Raw genomic sequence first — 20,579 nt, forward strand, 5'->3', positions numbered from 1 at the left:
TGGGCAGCAGCTGAGCCTTGTTGCCATCCCTGGGGAGACCTTCCCTGCTTCTGGCATCACTCAAAGCTCAGCACACGAGGGCATGGCTCGGGGCTCAGCACGCAGGGATGTCACACAGGGTTCAGGGCACAGGTGTCCCTTGGGGCTCACAGGGGTGTCACCTGGGGCTCAGCACACCCAGGCATCACTCAGGGCAGTTCCTACTGGCCATGCTGTGCTGCTGGGCTCAGGGCCAGCTCCTGGGGACCTCTGTTTGCTCTCAGAGGTGGTGTTGACCTTCAGGCTGTGCCAAGTGTTTGGCCTTGTGTGCATGGCTTTGTCTGGTTTTCCTCTCCCACTCCTGGCTGTTTTAAGTCTCCCGTGGGAGAAGACACCCTCCCAGATCTGCTCACCCCTGGAGCTTCTGCTTTAACTCTTTCTTGGTTGGAGGCCATGGCTCCTTGCTTGCCACACAACCGTGTGGACCAAAAGACAGCAGCCTGCAGAACAAAATAACTGAGTGATATATTCACTTTTGGTATTGAATAAACCTGCACAGGGTCTTTACAAGTTGCCTCTGCCCCATTCCTGCTGGTTGCTCTCAAAGTGTTGGTTACCAGATTTTTATCAATCAGTATTAACAGGAGCAAAAAAAGCACCTTTGTGCTGTCCTACAGATGAACACAGAGGAGAGCCAAGGAGCTCACAGCTTCCCAGTCCATCTGAATCCCTTTGGTACCAGCCCCTTTTCCCCCGTGCAGAGCCAGCCGTAGCATTTGCCCTGCTCAGTGTCCTTTGGGAAGTGCTCAGGATGCTGCAGAATCCAGCTTGGTCCTTTTGCCAGCTGCTGTGTCCAGGAGAATGTTGAAGTCATGCAGGAGAGAAATGTCTCTTTTGTGGTACAAGCCCACGTCTGTTCCCTGCCAGGTCCTTCCTGGGTCATGTCCAGACAGTGCTCAGCTTTGTGCAGAGAAGTCTGTGGCTTCTCCCTGCCTGTCTGAGGCAGGGGGGGCAGTGGGATTTACTGGGACTTACTGGGATTTACTGGGATTTACTGCCTGTGGATGCGAAGCCACAGCCTCCGCCGCAGACCTGGGAAGAGACATGAGACAGTGTCCATCAGTCCCAGGACCCCCTCCTGGCTCTCCATCCCCCCCTGGGCTGTCCCAGGGCCTGGCTCCCCTCAGGATGCTGGCAGGGTACTCACGGTACAGGCGGTAGGCGGTGAGAACCAGGCTCAGCAGGAGGAGCAGGACACCAGCGGCCAGTGGGATCCAGACCAGGGGACTGCAGGGACCTGGAGACAGGAGAGGACTCAGCACCTGGCACCACCCTGCCCCAGCAGCTTTGGGGATGGAGTGAGGCGTGGGGAAGGGAGAAAAGCAAGGCAGGCCCTCAGAGGAGCGGTGGAGGATGTGACCATCACCCTGGGGTATCCTTTGAAGGATGCACCTCAGAACCACAGAACGGGTGAAGTTGGAAGAGACCACAGTGGGTCACCTGGTCCAGCGTTCCTGCTCAAGCAGGGTCATCCCAGAGCACAGGGCACAGGATTGTGTCCAGCTGGCTTTTGCATATTTTTGATAAGGGAGACTCCACAACCTCTCTGGGCAACCTGTTCTGGTGCTCAGTGCCTCTCACAGTAAGAAAGGCATTGCAGGGAACATGGCTCTGAGGTCATGAGAACCTAAACTGAAATACATCCTGCCCCCTAAAGCTGTGGATAGCCCAGGGAATCCCTCCTACAGGCAGAAGTCAGCTCTATCCAGAGCAGTGGGTCCATCTGGACCCAGACACCCACTCCTGCAGGGTGACACTGTGGTGGCCCCCACCCCAGGACAAACTCCAGCTGAGCCCTGAGGACCCCAAGAGCTCAGCAAACCCCTTTTCCCAGGCAGCCTGAGCTGAGACAGTGCCATACCTTCCCTGCTGGCAGCTTTGCCTTTGGTTATCCGTGGCACTGGCTTTTTGGACACCGGTGTCTGTGTGGTCTTTGGAGGCAAAGCATCAACTGGGGGATGAGGAGAAAAAGAGGGTGGTGAGTGTGGCACTGAGTGCAGAGAGATCTCCAAGAGCAGGCAAGAGGGGAAAGTTTGGGTCTTGAGCAAGCCCCAGCCTGCAAAGGGCTGTGCCACTCAGAGGGGTGAGCTTGACCTGAGCCTCTTGGGGCTCACAGAAGTTACCAAGAGCTTTTAAAAAGTGTTAATAAAGCAATGTACCAGGTAAAGAAGGCTAATGCAGGGAAAAACCCCCAAACTTGCTTGAATGACATTTGCTGCCAAGCATCATCTCACCAGAATTGCACAAAATCAGGTAGCAGGAGATTTCAGCAGCACTGGAATGTTTTAAGGGATTCCTGGATCTTTTTCTTATTCACATTGCTCTAAACATTGCTCAACATTTGATTTTTTTATTTTCTTATAAAATGAGGGTAGGATTTATTATGGTGTATCTGAATTAAAATGGAACACATTCGTTTCTGAATAAAGTTGGCCAGGAAAATATGCCAGTAATGTAATTAAATAGCTGCATGTCTGACCGCTCAAACCATATTTATTCAAAATTTTAGGTATTGAAAAATTTTGGGATCGAAAACTATTTTTTTTCTGTTTCTATCCAGGATGTAAATTCCTACAGAAACAACCATTCTTTTACATGAAAAGATGAGACATCAGGGCTCTGGGATTTATCTGGAAACTTCTCCCTTAAATTATAATAGACTTAGGGAAAAGAAACTTAAAGACAATTTGTTTTATCCTGAGAACTAAAAGGAAAAAAAAAAGAATATATCCAGCAAAGCCTGAGTCTTCCCAGAACACCTGCTGCTGTTTACTTTTTAATTGGTGTCCTTGATCAAGCTGCATTTCAAGCCTGTTTTTCATGCTTTGCACAGAGATATGTGCCCAGCTGTTAAAAAACAATTCTCCTTTATCTTAAACCAGCTTTTCTCTGAGCCTGCAAGAATCCAAAAGGGATTTCTCATCCAGTTCAAGGTACAGAATGTATTTGCAAAAAAAAAACCCCAGAAAAACTGGGACATGGGGTCTGCTTTAGAGACAGAAGCGGCATTTCAGTTAAATAAGTTATTTGTATCTTAGTTAAATAAGTTATTTGTCTCCCTAAAAGTCTGCAAAAATAGAGGCTGAATCCCACTTCAAATACATTAGTTTTTCTACATCAACTACTGCTCTGTGGTCAAAAGGAAAATGGTCTGAAAAGAGCTTCTGTATGACCCAGATGTCTGTAAAGCCTCTCTCCTCCCATGACACCTGCAGAAAACTGCTATTTCTGTTTGGATCCCCCCAGGGATAGTGGGTTGTGAGCTTTGAGGAATAAATCCCATTTCAGGATTTTTTTTTGAAAGGTGGTCTTCAAAGCTGCCATCAGATCCACCCCAGAGATGAGAGGGGTGATGCTCTCTGGCCTTGATGCTGCTCTTGTCACTTGGAGTGAGGGTAAGGAAGAATTAAGGCGTGGAAGGACCTGTGAGCTGAGCAGGGCACACATTCAGCCTCTCATCCAAAGTACAGCAGGGAATGAGAAAAAAACAGGGCATGGCAATACCAGGTCTTCCCATGGGAATCCTAGAGCACTAGGAGCAATGCTGTGCTCAAGGCATGCCAATAGCAGAGCAACTGCTGATGGCAAAAGGACTATCACATGAAGCTGCCCTAAATTTTAGCGATTTTCTGTATTTTCTGCATATATATATATACATATATATATATATATATATATTATAGATTTCTTCTGTCTCATAGAAAAAAAAATCCAGAGCCCCAAAACCTTGCAACTCAAAATTGGGAAGAATCTCCCAAAACTAATCGCCCCTTTCCCAGGGGACCTGATCACAGGTTCCTGGTGGCACGTTTTGGAAGCCCGAGGGTGCTGCTTACCCACTCTGAGCTGTGTCCCAGTGCCCAGGAGGAGCTGGGAGGACTGGGAGACGGAGCAGTAGTAGGTGCCGCTGTCCGAGGGATGCAGGTGGCTGATGTGCAGGCTGGAGGAGCTGTGGGACCTCGCCTCATGGACACTAAACTTGTCCTGCCTCACATTTGGGCCATATGTGGTTTTGCCCAGCGTGTTGGAAAATACCAAGAACTCGAAATGTTGCCTCTGCTGGCTCCAGCGGTACCAGTACACCCCGGTATGCTCCTGCTCCAGCTCACAGAGGATCTCAGTTTTATTGTTAGTTTGGGTTAGAATATGCCCTGGAGTTTGGGTTAAAAGTAGAGTTGTATAAAAGCCTAAGGAAAAAGAGAAATATACAGTTATTATTTTAATTTTCTTGTTTTTCTTTTGTGCAAAATACAGATTTTCTTTATGGGCTTAATAAAATCATGTAGACACACAGACCAGGGGGGTGACAAGTGAGAAACAGGAGCATTTTTATCAGGATGCTCCCATATTCCCTCAGAGGCCTTTTTGGGTTCCCCAGCTATTGTTTTGGCCAAGCCAAATTATACAGGCAGACTTTTCTCTGTAAACACTCATCTAGGAAGGAGGCTGCTGACAGAGAGAGAGATGGAGGGATGGTTTTGAGGGTGTTCTTGGGGCTGTATGTGCAGGAAAGAGCATCCCTGCCTGCTCCTGTGAATGCCCCTCTCCTGCCCTCCTTACCTTTCTCATTTTTCAGACATTTTACCCCTTTTTCAACAAATTTTTTATACCTCTCAACAAATTTGCCAAGTTTTTCTTCTAACTGATACAACACTTATAAGCATTTCAGGGGCAGAAAAAAACAACAAAAAATATGCAAATAATCTCAAAATGAGCCAATTTGATACTAGTTTTCAGACAATAATATTTTTCAAAGGAATTTTGAGACATGGGGAAGGAGAGGGAGTGAGGGGCAGTGGTGGGGTTCAAAGCTTTGGTTTGGCGTCACATCGCCCTGTTTGGGCTTTGCAGCTTTTGTGGAAATTATCTGTGTCTTGTTTGGCCCAGGCAGATGTGAGGGGTGTCTGTGAGAGCGAGGATGTGTCCTTGTGGAAAGGATAACAGGTAACTTGTGATCCTTGCTGTTCAGCAAACAGTCCTGCAAAGCTGCAGATACTCTGAGCCCGAGTGAAAAACAGCCCTCTGGAGATAAGGATACTCCTGCTTCCCCCATCTCTTTCCCAGGCATGTTTTAAAGCTGTGCAAAAAGCTCAATAATACATGTTTTTTGTCTTTTTTTTACTTTAAAATGTTCCTTTTTCCTCAAAATTCTGAAGTTGCTTACAGCAGTTTTTTTCAGCCTCATTGCAATGCCAGAAGTCCAGTGTTGCACAGCAGCTGCAGCATTTCCCCACATCCTCTGGCTCTGTGACAACATTAATGTCTCCTTATTATTAAAATACATATTTTAAAGGTTTTAGAGTGTAATTCTCTCAGATTTTGTCCTGGAAAACACCTGTGTGGTTTTTTTAGGGGATGAAATGTGTGTGGCCATGGCACATGGGGGCTTCAGGGTCTCCTTGAGTGACCTGAGGTCTGGCTCTGCTGGGCATGGGAAACATAATTCTCCATGAAAAACTTATCCCTGGCCTGCTGGAGACACTGTTATATAATTCAGAAAAGATACAAAAAGATTCTGGAAGATCTCAGCTCAGTGCCAGTGGTCAAGCTAGGAGTGAGCTGGGATGGAGACAGAGAAGAAAACTCATCCTCAGTCATACTTTCAACCCCAAAACCTCTCTGTTCCCTTTCCTGGTGAATATTCAGGGGGACCCTGGGGAATCACGGTGCTTGCCCAGACCAGCCTGCAGCAACTTAAAAATTACCCCTTTTCCTTTTGCATGGGCAAAGCAAACTCCCATTTTTTGAGGTTTTCTCAGTGGGTTTCCCACCTCATAGATCTATAGGATATCAGAACCTGTAAGGCAGAATGGTTTTATAACACACCAATTCCAGCTGTGGCCCTTGGGATGTAGTCAGTCTTTGGATGATTTAGAAAATTTGGGATGTGTGTCATATTTGTGCTACACAGGCAGTGGAGAGAGAAGCTATTTTAACCTCTTCATTAGCAGCTTCCTACAGCCCATCTGCACTGAGGAGTAAAAACTCTACCACTGTATAGTGAAATATGAATAAAATATAGAATAGAATAGAATAGAATAGAATAGAATAGAATAGAATAGAATAGACTATTTCAGTTGGAAGGGACCCACAGCAACCAACTGGTCCCACTTTCTGACCAGTTCAGGGCTGACCAAAACCTAAAGCATGTCATTAATAGCATGATCCAAAAAAAATATTTGAAATAGGTAATAATACCCTGTAGATCTATACTGTGATGGTATATTTAATCTTCCATCATCCAGCTGCTGGAGTGTGGTGGAGGAGAGGCTCCAGCAGAATTTTAGGTGCCCTCAACCCTTAAGAGATGTGTCCTTCTTACCTGGGATCTGGAGGCAGATGCAGAGATGGAGCCATGGCCGGGCCATGGTGGCGGACTCGGTGATGGAGGGGTTTTGTGCCAGCTCCCCCTTTCCACTTGCTGTCACCTCTTGGTGGCAGGGCTGGCTTAATCTCAGGAAGTCCTTGCCCCTCTCTGTGCAGATCTCTCACCAGCAGCTGCCAAAGAGCCTCTGCCACAGCAGCACCTGGAGCCTCAACCTGGCAGCTTCTCCTGCGCCGAGCCCCAAACCCAAGAGTGCATCAGGGCAGCAGCCCTATGCCCTTCTCCAGCACTTCACAGGGTACCCTTAAATCCCCTTTAGGAAAACAAAACCAAGAAAACTCGCTGATTTTTAATTTCTTCAGATTTCTTCATATTTCACCACCCAGTTATTCATCCTTCTTTTAATCTACTTCTATCCTATCCAAAAAATTACAAATGTAGGACCATGGCCTTAGAGATGGAAGCAGGAAAGCATGAATTTTGTCTGGTTTTCTCCCTGCTGAAATAAAAAAAGCATTCAAAACAAAGAAAAGGTGCAGTTTGATCTATGGAGTTGTTTTCTTCAGCAGAATTTATAGCAGGTGTTTTTCTCTGAAAAATGCTGAACACCAGACCAACCCAACATAAAGCAGAGATGTGAAGCATCACAGAAAGCTTTGAAATCAAGAGCAAGAAACCTCAAACAAATTTGTGGCTGAAAAACCACAAAAATGAGGAAATTCTGCTGGGGCTTTCCACCTCAGAGCATGTGCTGCTTCGGTAGCTGTGACAGCATGCAGCTCACAGACAGAAATATTTAAATGATAAAATATCAGAATGACTTTGAAATGTCTGTGAGGAAGAGGTTTGAAGCACTTGGGGTTTAGGATTCAAATACAAGTACATGAGGTGAAATTAAGGAGATGAACTGTTGTCAGCAGATTTCAATATTTTCATGTTTGGGAAAAAAATAGAAGTTATTTATTATTTTTATTTATTGCTGCCCTCTTGGCTGCCAGGTGAGATTCAGTTTTCTTTTATGTCCCTCTCATGCAGATACCTGTGGTCCTTACCATGCTCCAGCATTTCCCCAGAAAAGGGAATCTCACATGGGGGCACTGAGAAACCTCCCCCAGTGTTGAGCTGGCAGATGAATAGGAAAAACAATATTGTATCTTGTACTCTGTGAGCTTTTGGTCTGTTTTATACCAGATTTTTCCGTGCTGCTGTAACACATGCTCTCCCCATTTCTGTTTAAATTAATTTCCTGCTCAAAGCGGGCTGCTAGCTGCAAAACCCTTGCCACAAAAGGCTCATCTGCTAAACTTTAGGGTGGGCTGAATTGCTCCTTAACTCTTTCCTGGCAGGAGAAGGTAATTTTAGTGTTTTCAAACCCATTTCAGTGCTTTAAAGCTCTTGTTTTCAGAGCTGAGCCCTCGATGTGGGTTGCAGCAACACTTGCCTCTGCTGTCCTCACCTTCTGTTCATCTGTCCTCTTTTATTTCGCATCACCTTGAGATTGGGCCCTCCCTAGAATGAGGTGAAACACTTCTTTTTTTTTTTTTTTTTTTTTTTTTTTTTGAGGTGGGGGTGCAGAGAGTCCCTGTTATGAGAAATGCCACTGCAAGTGAATTTTCCGTTCATCCCTAAATCTGTGAGCAGAGCCCAGAATCCCCAGCTGCTGCAATGGCTGCGTCCCTCTTTTCCCACTGCTGCTGTCACCTGGAGCAACTTCTGGCTTCCTGGCCAGGACAAGAATTTTTCCCAGAGGTGGCTTTTGCCATCATTACAACCTTGGATATGGGGGTGTGACACTGGGATGACTCCCCAGGACATTATAGCAGCTTTAGAGAAAGCAAAAGAAATACATGAAATGTAAAAGCATAATGTACTGGAACAAGGACTAAATGTAATTTTTTAAAAATTGCTGTTTATAGGCAGTGGAGCTGTTTACCAGTGGCCAAGCTGTTCTCAGGACTGGCTGTTGCTCCTACAAGAAAACATTTTGGAGGAGGGATACTTTTGTCTGGCAGCAAAGCTCTGACAAAAATCAAAGCACTGTGTGAACGTGCAGGGGACAGCTGCTGTTTGTAACATCCCCACTTTGTTTGGGGCTGCTGTCCTGGGAAGAAAACGGGAGGAAAGAAGGGTGTAAGTTGATCTTATCTGTTCACACAACCAGGATTTGTTGTTGACCTTGCTGAGGAATAGCAGCTCCAGTGTTTGGCTCACGGCTGGGCAGTGCTGGGGGGGAATAGTTGAATTTTGGTGTATTTGTACTATGTAGCTGCACGATTTCCAGTGGAATTTTATTATTTTTCTGAAATTAAAGACAGCCATCCCTGTCCCCAGCCCAGCTAGGTGCTCTGTGAACTCATCCAAGTAGGAAACAACCCCTCCTCTTATTTCCAGCCTGCATCCTGCCCACCTTACCACATTGAGATTAATTACTGGTGCTTTCACCAGCTTTTCTGCATTTTTTTTTACTCTTTCTTTTCCCCCTCTTATGAATTTCCTACAATAAAGTGTTTGTTTTGGTGGGCTGGAGCAAAGCATTGGTGTAGAAGAACAGGGTTTAGAGGCAAGAAGCAGGACCTGGCTGGGGTTTCATCTCTGTTAAACTCTCATGCTGCAGAGGAGGTTAATTGCAGCTAGGCTGTAAATGCCAGGCTAGAGAAAACAGCTACCACAAAAATAGAGAAAAAAAAAATTCTCTCTGTGCTTTTGAGGTTAGAAGGATTGATTTTGGGGGTCAGGAAAGGCTGCTCAGCCTCCAGGCCAGTCCAACACAAGCCAGTACTACAGTACGTAGAAACAGGGGATTGCTCTGGGGGTAAAGGGGTGCAGGATTGAAACTTCCTGGGGCTCGAGCAGCCGCGAACATTTTTTTTCCCTTCTACTTTTTTTTTTTTAAATTATTTTATTCTAGTGGAGAGTTTAGCTTCTGGAGTATTTCATCAGAGGTAAAAGCAGTAATGAAAATGATAGCATTTTCACTGAGTGAGACAATTGGTACCTTTTTCTGAGTGTAATAGCAGAAAAAAAAAAACCAAAACAAGTCGGTCAAATTTTCTAAACTGCTCCAAGCTAAGATGTGGTTTGTATGGTGAGGTTGGGAGGTCCATCTGCTTTTGCAGGTGCAGATTTACCACTGCAATTCAGCTGATGCAATATCACAGTGGAGGCTCCTGACATCTCCTGGGGTAGCCCCAAGGTCCATGTTAGTGTATGATGAGCTGGGCTGTGGCATGGAAAAATGCTGCTTTTAAAGACCAGACGCCAAAATGGATCTAAATGATGATTTGTGTGAATTTTCCTGTCATTTTTTCCCTCCCTGGCAAACAGATCTGTGCTTGGGGGGTGGTTTGGCGGGACTGTGTTTGTCACAGGTGTCAGGTGTGAGCTTCATGTGTGATCTCACAGACCCCAGGTGCTAATGGGGTGTGCAGTAAGTGAGGGGGCCATGGGAGGATTTGGAAGGATGGACGGTCAGAGGACAGGCTCCAGCTCTCCCTCTTCAGGACATTTGGTGCAAGCAGAAGTTTAGAGTGAGCCGTGCCTAATCCCGGCCCTCCCCAAACAGATAAGGGGCAGTGCAGGTGCTGCCGTGTGATCTCAGCTTCCCTAATCAGTGTTGAAGAGGATAAGGAAAGACAAGGAAAGTGTCCTTGGGAAGGCAGTACACGGAGGAGGAAAAGCCACCAAGGAAGTAAACACAGGTGTCATCAGCCCCAAACAAGGACCTGCCATGGCTATAAAAATCACCAGGCAGAGACTTCATGACCACCTTTACCTTAAAGGTGCAGGATCTGCTGGACCTCTGCAGAGACCATCTCCAAACTCCTGGGACTGCTGGAACATTCAGCCGAGGATTGGTGAGATCTTATTATTGGGGTCCTACTCCGTCTCTCCCTTGCTTCTCCCGCTCCCATATCCCTTCCCCGTTCCCTCCCGGGAGCCGGCGGCTCGCGGCAGCTGCCGGCTCGGCTGCGGCCTCCTGTTCCCACCTTCCCCTTCCCTTGTGCCCGGGCTCGGTGTCCCCCCGGGGGCCTTTTCAGAAGGGTGGGTTGCAGGGTTGCGGGGTTGCGGCCTTGCTCTGTGGAGGGGTTGAAGGGGTGTCAGTGCTGGTGTGTTATGGTAGTTTTGCCCTGAGAAGGAGCCGTCTCAGATCTTGTCCCCTTCACTATGATGAGTGACATCGTTAGCAGCTGGAAGCTGGAGCAGTTCGTGCTCCAGAAGTGTCTCCCCCCAATTTGGTCGCCAGGGTCTTTCCAGGGCCCGGATGCGTACCAGCAGCTGTGCCAGCAGTGGGAGAGCTGGTCGGAGGAGAACAAAAAGCCCAAACCCACTAACAAGTGTAAGAAGCGAGCGGCTTTGCAGGGTTTGCTGATGGTAGGCAGGGAGTTGTCCAAATTGCTGAAGGAGGCTCTTGAGAATGTGCAGACCTTGGAGCAGGCCAAGGACGAGCTCAAAGTCCAGGTGGACAACCTGCGGGCGGAGGTGCAGGGCTTGTGCGGGGACTCTCTGCGCAGCGCGGTGGAGATTACCCGGCTGGAGAGCAAGCTGGGCTATGAGAAGCTGAAAACGGAGGAGCTGAAAAAGGAGGTTGGCAAGTGGATTGGGGAGACCCACGATGCGCAGAGCGCGGTGCGGGCGGTCCTGCAGGACGTCCAGCGGGACCGGGGCACTGGCCCCGATCACAAGGTGTGCCATGCCAAGATCCAGGAGCTGGAGGCAGAGCTGGGGGTGTCAAGGGGCATTGTGGCTGCCATTAAAGGCAAGAGGACCCCGATCGGGAATGGTGAGGGGGAGGACTCCCTGGACCTGCACCCACCCCACTACGATTATGAGGATGATGTGTGGGGTGCTAATAGCCCCACCAGGCCGTCCCCCTATGCTCCTCTGCGGGAGGAGGTGTGCCAGCTGCAAGTAGGGGAGGTAGAGGCTTCCAAAGATAAAAAGGTCCCCCACGATGAGCCAGTCAGCCATGTCCCACTCCAGCCCATTGACACCAACAGGGCTGTGCTCTGGTTTACCCCTGAGCAGCTTAAGACTGTGGGGAAGATGCTGGGGCCACTGACAAAGGAGACAGCAATTAACTGGCTGTCCAGGGTCCAGCGTCTGCCAAAGTGCCAGAGTGGCAACTTTGTGAGCGACCTGATAGACATTGTGAGAAAGAGCATGAAACCAGATGATTTTGCGTCGCTGCCGGGGGATGTGCAGATGGGCAATGTCCAGGATATTGGGGATGTCCAGCTGGCCGTGCTGAAGGTGTTCTTCCCAGAGGTCAACCCCTTAGTGCTCTTCCACCAGGAGAAGCAAAACCCCGAGGAGAGGCCTGATGCCTATGTTAACCGTAAAAAGATGCTCTACCAGATGGCTGGGCTGCCTGGCTCAAAGGACTCCCCCCCTGATTTTGACAGGCCTGAATTCAAGGAGCCACTGGTGGTGGGGCTGACACCCCCACTGAGGGTGATTGCTGGTGGGGATGCAGCCAAAAAGCCTCTGTCAGAGCTGGAGCAGATCCTGAACCAGAATTTTGAGCTGCAAAAGCAGGCATTCCCAGGGTACATGCTGGGGGGGAAGAAAGGGAAAACCTTGGGCATGTCTTTCCAAAATGCAGGGATGAGAAAAATGCAAGGAGACAACCGAAAAGATCCTGATAGCAAGGGGGGGTTAGGGAAGGAGAACCAGCAAGGGCTGAGGTTTCAGAAGTCTAACCCTTGGCGGGCTGAGCTGAGGAAGCGCTTGATAAAATATGAGAAACAGGAGGACATTGATGGCTTGCCGGATTCGGAGCTCTTCCAAAAACTGGCCTTGCATGAGGCCAAAAAAACCAGCAGCTCCCACCTGATTGACCCGGGGGCTAAGGCTCAGCAATAGGGCTGCCAGGCACCCGCATCGCCCCTTTTTGTGGCACCGATTAAGACCGATTTGTGGGGGCGCCTGATAGTTGATGCAACTATTGGAGGAGGGGTGCTTGGACAAGTGATGTTAATTGATACTGGTGCCTCTTATTCAATTCTGAATATGTCCCCTGGCAGAGCCGGGATCTTCCAAACCTCTGAAATTATTGAACTGACAGGACCAAACGGCCAGAAATCCTCAGTGCCGTTCACAGGGCCCATACCCTTTGAAATTGGGGCTGCCAAAGGGTCTGAAAAATTTGGGAAAATAGAAATGAAAGGAAAGCCAGGAATTTTGGCTATCTCTGCACTGACAAAGATGGGGGTGGTGGTGGACCTGGCAAACCAAGCATTGCTACACTGCCCACAAATTGATTTGCCCGTAATCCCGGCAAGCCACAGGGTGATGTCAGTGAAAGCCCCTGAGATCCTGGTCCACCCTGAGTGGGAGCCCCGGGTGAGACGGGTCACAGAGCGGTTCCCCCAGGTCTGGGCAAGGAGCAAGCTGGACTGCGGGCAGATTGATGCTGCTGTGTCAATCAAAGGGCCGGATCCGCCTCCTCAGCCTCAGCCCTGGTACCCAGCTGAGGCTGAGGACAGCCTGTGGGACACAGTCAAAACCTTGCTGGACCAGGGCGTGCTGGTGGAGCAGCAGAGCACCAACAACGCCCCAGTGTGGCCCCTGAGGAAAGCCGATGGGAAAACGTGGAAGCTGACAGTTGATTTCAGCACCCTGAACCAAGTCACCCCAATGCAGACCTCCACGGTGGTCAGGTATCCCAACATCATGGCAGCCATCTCCCAGGGGTCCGAGTGGTTCTCAGTGCTCAGCCTGACCAGCCCATCATTTGCCGTCCCCTTGCACCCCAAGTCCTGGCACAAGTTTGCCTTCACGATTCGAGGACGGCAATTTGCTTTCACCAGAGTCCCTCCGGGTTTCCACAGTGCCCCTGCCATCTGCCATGCCCGCGTGGTGAGGATGTGGGAGCAGGTCAGGCACCGGGAGAGCGTGCTGTCCTGTGCTGGTGATATCCTCATCCACACCCGGACAAAGGAGGAGAACCTGGAGGTGCTGGCAGAGGTGCTGGGGGCTGTCCAGAAGACGGGCTTCAGGATCAGCCCCACAAAGGCCCAGCTGTGCTGGAAGGAGGTCTCCTTTGTGGGGGTGACCCTGGGGGAGGAAGGGCGCTCACTGGAAAAGCAGAGGGTTGAGCTAATACAGAAGATGTCAGCACCCTCTGATGTCACCACCCTGAGGTCCTTCCTGTTCCTCCTGAGGTTGTACCGCGAGTTCATTGAGGGCTATGCAGAGAAAACAGCCCCGCTTTGTCACCTCCTGAAAAAAAACACCCCTTGGGAATGGGGGCCAGAGCAGGACGAGGCAGTGAAGACCTTAAAGGAGAGTGTGGCACGAGCCCCCATGCTGGCACATCCTCAAGGGGACAGACCCTATGTTCTGCAGCTGGCCAGCACGGGGATGGGGCTGCAGGCCACCCTGGGCCAGCAACACAGTGCCAACCTGCTCCCTGTTGCCCACGCCTCGCGTCTCCTGACGCCGGTCGAGCAACAGTTCAGTGACTACGAGAGGGAGGTTTTAACCTTAACCTGGGCCCTGCAGCACTGGGAGTACCTGGTGGGGTCGGCCCTAGTGCTGCTGAGGACCTCCCGCACCCCGGTGAGGTACCTGTTGTTGGGAAAAGGGGATGAAGGTCCTCTGTGCTGCCCCAGGATGGCCAACTGGGCGTTGGCACTAACCAGCAAGGAGGCCCCCGGGGACCTCTCACCTGGTGCCTACAGGGTGGTAATCAGTGCAGAGAGGGATGGGGAAGAGCCGCAAGTCTCCCTTACTGACCCCAAGCCACGACGGGCACCCCTCTTTGAGAGCAGCCTCAGCCTGGAGGAAGCCAAGGAGAGAGGCTACATTGTGTGGTTCGTAGATGGGTGCAACTACCACGAGGAAGGGGTGCCCTACACGGGCTATGCCGCTGTCAACAGGGGCACGGGGGAGGTGGTGAAGGGGAAGTGCCTGCCGCACTCCATCCAGGCTGCTGAGCTGGTGGCCGTGATGGCTGCCCTGGAAAACACGCCGACAGACAAGCCACTGGCCATATTTTCAGACTCGGGTTGGGTGGTGCGTGTGGCGCTGGAGTGGCTGCCCCTCTGGAGGGAGAGGGACATGCAGTCTGCTGATGGCAAGCCTGTCACCTATGCCAAAAAGCTGCTGTACCTGGCAAGGCTGGCAGAGCAGAGGGCGTGCCCAGCACAGATCATTAAGGTCAAGGCCCACAAGAAGGGAACAGAGGAAGCCAAGTGGAACAAGGAGGCAGATGCCAAAGCCAAGCAAGGTGCCAAGGAAGGGCAGATGTGGAAGGCCAGCAAGATGTCAGAGAGTGGCCCAGTGTTGGTGGCTCCCAACAGGCACTGGGAGAGTGTGGATCTGGTGGGCTTACAGGCACAGGACCCCAGGCTCTGGGAGTTAGCGCAGGGTAGGGAGTACAAAGGGTGCAAGGTGTGGAAAGATGTCTCAGGGCTGATCCTGGCACGGAGGGAGGGGGCAGATTTCCCGGTCTGGGTGGTGCCTGAGCTGGTCCGGACAGAGCTGGTGGCCCTGGCTCATGACCAGGGGCATCTGGGGACAGACAAGACCATGGTGAGGCTGCAGGGTGCTGGGTGGTGGCCCGAAATGAGAGAGGATGTGGAGAGGTATGTCAGCAACTGCCTGACATGTGCAGCCAACAATCCTGATGCCAAAACAGCCAAAGCCATCCTGGGCCACCAGAGGGTTTCTGGGCCATGGAGCAAGTTGCAGATGGAGTTTATTGGCCCTCTGTCCCAAACAGCCCAAGGCAATAAGTACTGCCTAGTGGTCAGTGATATCTTCACCAAATGGGTGGAAGCATTCCCAGCTCGAAACAACTCAGCCAGTGCAACTGCAAAGATCCTGGTAGAGCACATCTTCTCACAGTGGGGCATCCCAAAGGAGATCCACTCAGATCATGGCCAACGCTTCATCGGGGAAGTCACAAAAGGGGTGTGCCAGGCCCTGGGAATCAAGCAAAAGCTCCACATCACAGGGCATTTCCAGAAGCCAGTCTCAGCAGAGGGGCCCAACCAACCACTGAAGACAGCACTGAGGAAGCTTGTGAGCCAGCAAAGGAAAGACTGGGATCATAAGCTCCCACTGACCTTGCTGGCACTGCGGGGGTCTCTGGCATCTCAAACACTTTCTCCCCCAAAATTTCCTCCTGCAAGAGACCCGAAGTTTCTGGAACACTGGTGGCAAGGAGGGGAGCCCCCGGATGAAATGCAGCCCCGGGTGCTGATGGACAGGTGGGTCCAGGACATGCTGAGAACGGTGTCAGCTGCCTACCATCAACTCGCCTCAGTGCAGGAGACCAGCATCCCTAAGATGGATAAGCAGTTGGGAGTGCTACTGCGCCCCGTGGAGTGGAACACAGGGGACCTGGTGATATACCGAGGGGTTAGGGAGAAGAACCAGGTGCTGGAACCCCAGTGGATGGGGCCTGTTAGGGTTGTGAACAAGGCCAGCCCCTCTGTGTACCAGGTAGAAATCAGAAAAGGGGCAAAAAGGCAGGAGAAATGGTTCCATTCTTCACAATTAAAAGCATGGAAGGGAAACTAACGGGGCTGGAAAGCCCGCCTTGCTTATGTTTTGCAGATAAAGGAAAATGGAAGGCGATTGTGACCAGCGGGAAGGGCGATCTTCGTGGCATCACCAGCCCTGTTTGTGCTGCGGGGAAAATGCTTTCAAATTTCTGATTGCAGGATTTACTTTGCTTTCTGGTATGTGCATAGTGCTGAGCACCCAGTGTGTCCAACCAACCCATCAGCATCTTGGTAAAAATGTCATTCATTCTCACTTAGAAAGGCACCTTGACACACAGGCCACAGCCCAGCACAGGCTTAGGAGGCACACAGAAATTGGGACTCATTGGCCCTGGTCCCAAGCGTACATAAAACACACGGGGATCATGGGATTAAATTCTAACAAAGGCTTAAATTTGTCAACAGTGGTTATGCATGGGGCAGAGGTGTACTTGGAAAATGAGTGGGGCTGGGACAGCACAAACAGACTTCCACAGCTGCTGGGAAAGGTGGGACAGCAAATAAAGGTGGGGTGCAGGGTAATTAACGGATCCACTCACCAGAGAGTAACTCAAATCTCTGTCACTGAAATAAAAACTAAGAAGAATCAGAACAAAATCTGTGCTGTGGAGAACTTGGACTGCTGGTACAATTTTACTTTGGTCCAGCCAGTCTTTGTGGTTTGCCTTTGGGCACACAACAGCGTGGGGCTGTCCTTTAAATTTAAGATCAGCACCACAGCACCCTCCTTTGCTGCCATTAAGATCTCAAAGTGCCATTTTTTGGCCTGGCATGCACCCCGTTACGTTGAAATTGGCAACCAGGTAAAACTGGAAATTAAATACTCCCAAGAAAATGTAGCTGACCCAGTGCAGATTAATGGCACCACCGTGACTGTCACAGCCCCTAACGGCCGCAAGTGGATCATTCCACTGACCTGCCTCTGTGAGACCAAAACACTTGATAGATCTGAATTAGATGTGGACACTTCATGGTATAATCAGGATTATGGACGCTGCCCACACCTGATCATAACCCTCCAGGTGTGGTGTCAAGGAAACCTGAGCGTAGAAATGTCTCCCAAACTTGGAGGAAAGTGGTGGATAGGAGGCCCTGAAGGATTTAAAAAAGAATTTGCCATCACTGCTGTCTTGCCCCCTTTTGTTTCCAAAATAGGTCCTTATGTAGTGAAGAAAAATCACATCCAGGAGCTGCTGACAGGGCCTGTCCGGTCACTAAAGAAGGTGGTGCTGTCTCTCTCCACTGTTAATATTTCCTCTGTCAGACCACACTGTGCCCCCTTCCTGTCTGCTCTGCACACTGGCTGGCTGGCATGGCTCCACAGCCGCTCCCTCCAGGGCTCCCGGGCCAGGAGGGACCTGCTGGCCACAGCGCTGGGAGGAGGAGCTGCTGGCCTGGGAGTCCTCAACAGCATGGATGCTGAAGTCTTGGCAAACAAGCTGGAGACGGTCACCTTGGGCGTGCAGGGCCTCCTCAAGCCCCTGAATTCATCCCTGTCCAGCCTTGGGATGGGGCAGTGGCTTGTGTCAGAGGTGCTGCCCACCTGGGAACAAATAAGTGAGAAAGATCATCAGGTGCTGTTGCGAGCCCTGGGCATGGAACAAAGTAACGTCTCGCTTGCTCTTAGCTGCATCCAGGCCCAGATGTGGGTGCAGAGTGTTGTTGCAGGTATCCTGAGAGACGGTGACAACGGCGTCCTGCCCACTGAGATCCGAAAGATCGTGTGGGACGCGGCCACAGAGAAGGAGCGGCAGCTCCAAGCCTGGTGGAGGCTCGTCAACTTCACCCACGACCAGGCCCTCAACGCGGTCATTGCCCACGTCCTCACTGTGGCGGAGGCTCGCATTGAAAAGGTCTACCCCATCGTGGCCCTGGGGATAAACACAAATGGGTCTGTGCTCTACCCCCTGGACCACCGCATGTGGGCCAGGGTGTCTGATGGGAGGTGGGAGACGGTAGATTTGGAAGCCTGCATTTTGGAGAGGGGGCTGGGATTCATATGCGAAGATGATGCCCTTAAGGCGAGTGATGTGTGCTTTGACACCAAAGAAGGGGTGTGCCACTTTGAGATCAACCCCCAGAGCAGTAACAAAACCATGTTAGTGTACGTAGGGAAAGGCTGCGTGTGCTTCAGAACGACGTGTAAATACGTGCAAATTAACGAAGCTTATAACCAGACCGTGTTTAGCGACTCAAATATGTGTGCTTGCAATGTAGCTACTATTAGAGGCTGTGATTTTGTGTATAAACCACCCGTGTTTACTAGCCAGTTGCTAATCAGAAACTATACCTTGTATCGTAGTATAACCCCGACCCCCATTGGGATGGATTTATCACTTGTAAAAGAAATGTTAGAGCATGCAAATTTGCAGCAGCTGCTAGAAAATGCCAAGGCCGAAGCTAAAAAGATCCTAATAACGGTTCACCATGATGGTAAAGTCATAAAACAGGTAATGGAACGAATTAAGAGGGCGGGAGAACACCACTGGTGGGAAGTTTTTTTTGGCTGGTCCCCCACGGCCACTGGCATTTTCAACGCACTGCTGCACCCCATTGTAGTTATCCTGCTCGTGCAAATCTGTGTGTGCTTTGCCATGGTAGCCACTTGTTACCGGATGAGGCAGGTGAAGCTCTGCTTTGACAACCAGGTGAAAGAAGCAGGGCTGGCCAAGAGCCTCCTGAAATAGTCAAGGGCAAGACTGGGTTGGCCTCTGTGTTTGCCACCAAGAAGATCTTTTGGCTCCGCTGTTGGCTGCAACCCAGTAGGCGTTGAGCGGTGGGGACACACGCCATGCCAGACCTTGATGAGAGGGATGGCCTTCTCTGTTACCAGAGGGCCATCCAGGAGGGGAGGATAGGCCAAGCAGCCTGCAGATGGCATGAGTCACAGAATGGCTGAGGTTGGAAGGGACCTCTTGAGAGGTTTCGTTTAGTCTGAACCCACCTGCTCAAGCAGGGTCACCTAGAGCAGATTGCCCAGGACTGCGTTCAGCTGGGCTTTGACCATCTCCATGGATGGAGACTCCACAACTTCTCTGGGCAAACCTGTTTCATTGTTTGATCACCCTCATAGTAAAGAAGCAAAAGTTAGCATAAGTATCTTGTTTTTGAACTTCCCATCCCCAAATACTAATGTTAAGAAGCTGCTGTTGTGTGATTTAAGAGTCCTTAAGCCAGGGAGATGGGGGTAAGGAAAGCCAAGGACACTGTCTTTGGAAGGAAAGAGAAGGAAATGTAACACCTGAGCTTGGAAAAGCACCCATTGAAGACAGTGGGAGTGTGAACAGCCTCAAAGACTTGGAAAGATGGTAAAAGATGAGCAGAACAGAAGACTTTGTAATCACCATGGACTTTAAGGAGCTGAATCCACATGGACCTTTGCAGCACCACCTCCAGGTTGCCAAGACTCCCAGCACGTCTGGCCAGCGGGTTGGTGAGATCTTGTTTTTGGAGCCTGGACATCACTGCTTTGCTTTGCTTTTCTTAGTTGTGCATGTACTCAATAAATCTGTCTGTTAGAGAATGGGCTGATTGTTCAATCCCTGCCTCTCACTCACTACCCAGGCTTGTACCCTTGGCTACACTGGGAAAGAGAAATCCTGGTTAAAAGGGAAAAAATGTGGGTTTTTTTCCTCTTTTATAAGCCCAGATCTCCCACTTGCTTTTTTTGTCTGCAGAATATTCACTCAAACATAAAGATTTCTGCCTCGGGCTGCAGGATGAGGCTCTAAGCTGAGGCACAAACTCACTCCCCTTTCTCACTCTGCCCCTCCTCACCTGCATCTCTCCCCTGCCTCTGAATACAGAAAGAGCCTCAAAATACACATAGGGGGTCTCAAACAATTTTAAAACATGGGCAATTTCAAGAATTGGATTAACCACATCATTTCCAGGCCATGTTCAATTTCATCTCAGAGGTGCTGCACTCTCTGAGAATGGGGCAGGGGGTGGGGGGTTACACAGACAAAAAACTCTTTGCAGTTTAGGTTGAAATAAATAGATGAAGTCCTTTAACCCAGCAGAAACCAAGTGAAAACAGAGAAATTAATTTAAAACCCACTTTTCACAATCACCAGGCTAAGAAGTGCAAAGAAATATCATGTTGCTGCAACATAGGTGTTTTAAAAAAATTCAAAACTTTTGTAAAGACTCTTCCCCTTAAAAATATACATTATAACTGAGCTCATGAAAATATAAATAAATAAATCATGGCCTAAACCCACAGAAATCCATTTTTTTCCCTCCAAGAACTACAAATACACCCTTGGGATGGGGGGTTGAACTCTCCCTTCACCCCTCCCACCTGGCTGGGCGAGGGCCATTACCTGGCCCCCTCTATGCTTTGCTGCTCCCTTCAGTTTCCCCATCACAAAGCCTCACAGAAAACACATGGTTATTTTGGTTAAAGCACCTTTCTTACTTGCTAACACCTCACATGTTTCATGAGAACTAATTTCCCAGTGAAAAATTACCCTTTTACACAAAGCCTTTGCCCCTTACAGCACAGAAAATTCCCATTACCCACTCTTCAATCCCACACGTGCACCGTGAGTGTGGCCCAGCAGGGATTAGCCCTGGGATGATGGGATAGCCATAGGAGAAGGGGTTCCTACACCCACACCCAGGTTTGAGCTGAGCACAGACCCCTGCACGTGCATCCTCTGCAGCTGCTCCCTCTGCACCGCCAGCTCATGTGTGCACGT

General features: G+C 49.9%; 2 protein-coding genes across 7 annotated transcripts; one reads left to right on the forward strand and one right to left on the reverse strand.

The window, feature by feature from the left end:
* Positions 1-565: 565 nt before the first annotated feature.
* Positions 566-10,195, reverse strand: CD8B (CD8 subunit beta). Its single transcript, XM_053976707.1, has 6 exons — positions 10,128-10,195; positions 6,362-6,667; positions 3,876-4,226; positions 1,901-1,990; positions 1,187-1,276; positions 566-1,071 (listed from the first exon to the last, which is right to left on the reverse strand). The coding sequence occupies exons 2-6, from the start codon at positions 6,405-6,407 to the stop codon at positions 1,031-1,033; spliced, it is 618 nt and encodes a 205-aa protein (XP_053832682.1). The 5' UTR covers positions 6,408-6,667; positions 10,128-10,195; the 3' UTR covers positions 566-1,030.
* On the forward strand, positions 9,838-19,379 carry LOC128806868 (uncharacterized). Of its 6 annotated transcripts, none has more exons than XM_053976705.1 (4): positions 9,838-9,891; positions 9,976-10,218; positions 15,929-16,053; positions 16,282-19,379. In XM_053976705.1, exons 3-4 carry the CDS (start codon positions 15,939-15,941, stop codon positions 18,561-18,563), a joined length of 2,397 nt encoding a protein of 798 aa, XP_053832680.1. In that variant the 5' UTR covers positions 9,838-9,891; positions 9,976-10,218; positions 15,929-15,938; the 3' UTR covers positions 18,564-19,379. The 6 variants fall into 6 exon arrangements, with proteins under 6 accessions (XP_053832680.1, XP_053832681.1, XP_053832678.1 ...); XM_053976706.1 differs by having other exon boundaries at positions 17,032-19,379; XM_053976703.1 differs by having other exon boundaries at positions 9,976-10,062; positions 10,144-10,218; positions 15,929-19,379.
* Positions 19,380-20,579: the final 1,200 nt, after the last annotated feature.

Source organism: Vidua macroura, chromosome 4, assembly GCF_024509145.1.
Source record: "Vidua macroura isolate BioBank_ID:100142 chromosome 4, ASM2450914v1, whole genome shotgun sequence".
NCBI classification, from domain to species: domain Eukaryota; kingdom Metazoa; phylum Chordata; class Aves; order Passeriformes; family Viduidae; genus Vidua; species Vidua macroura.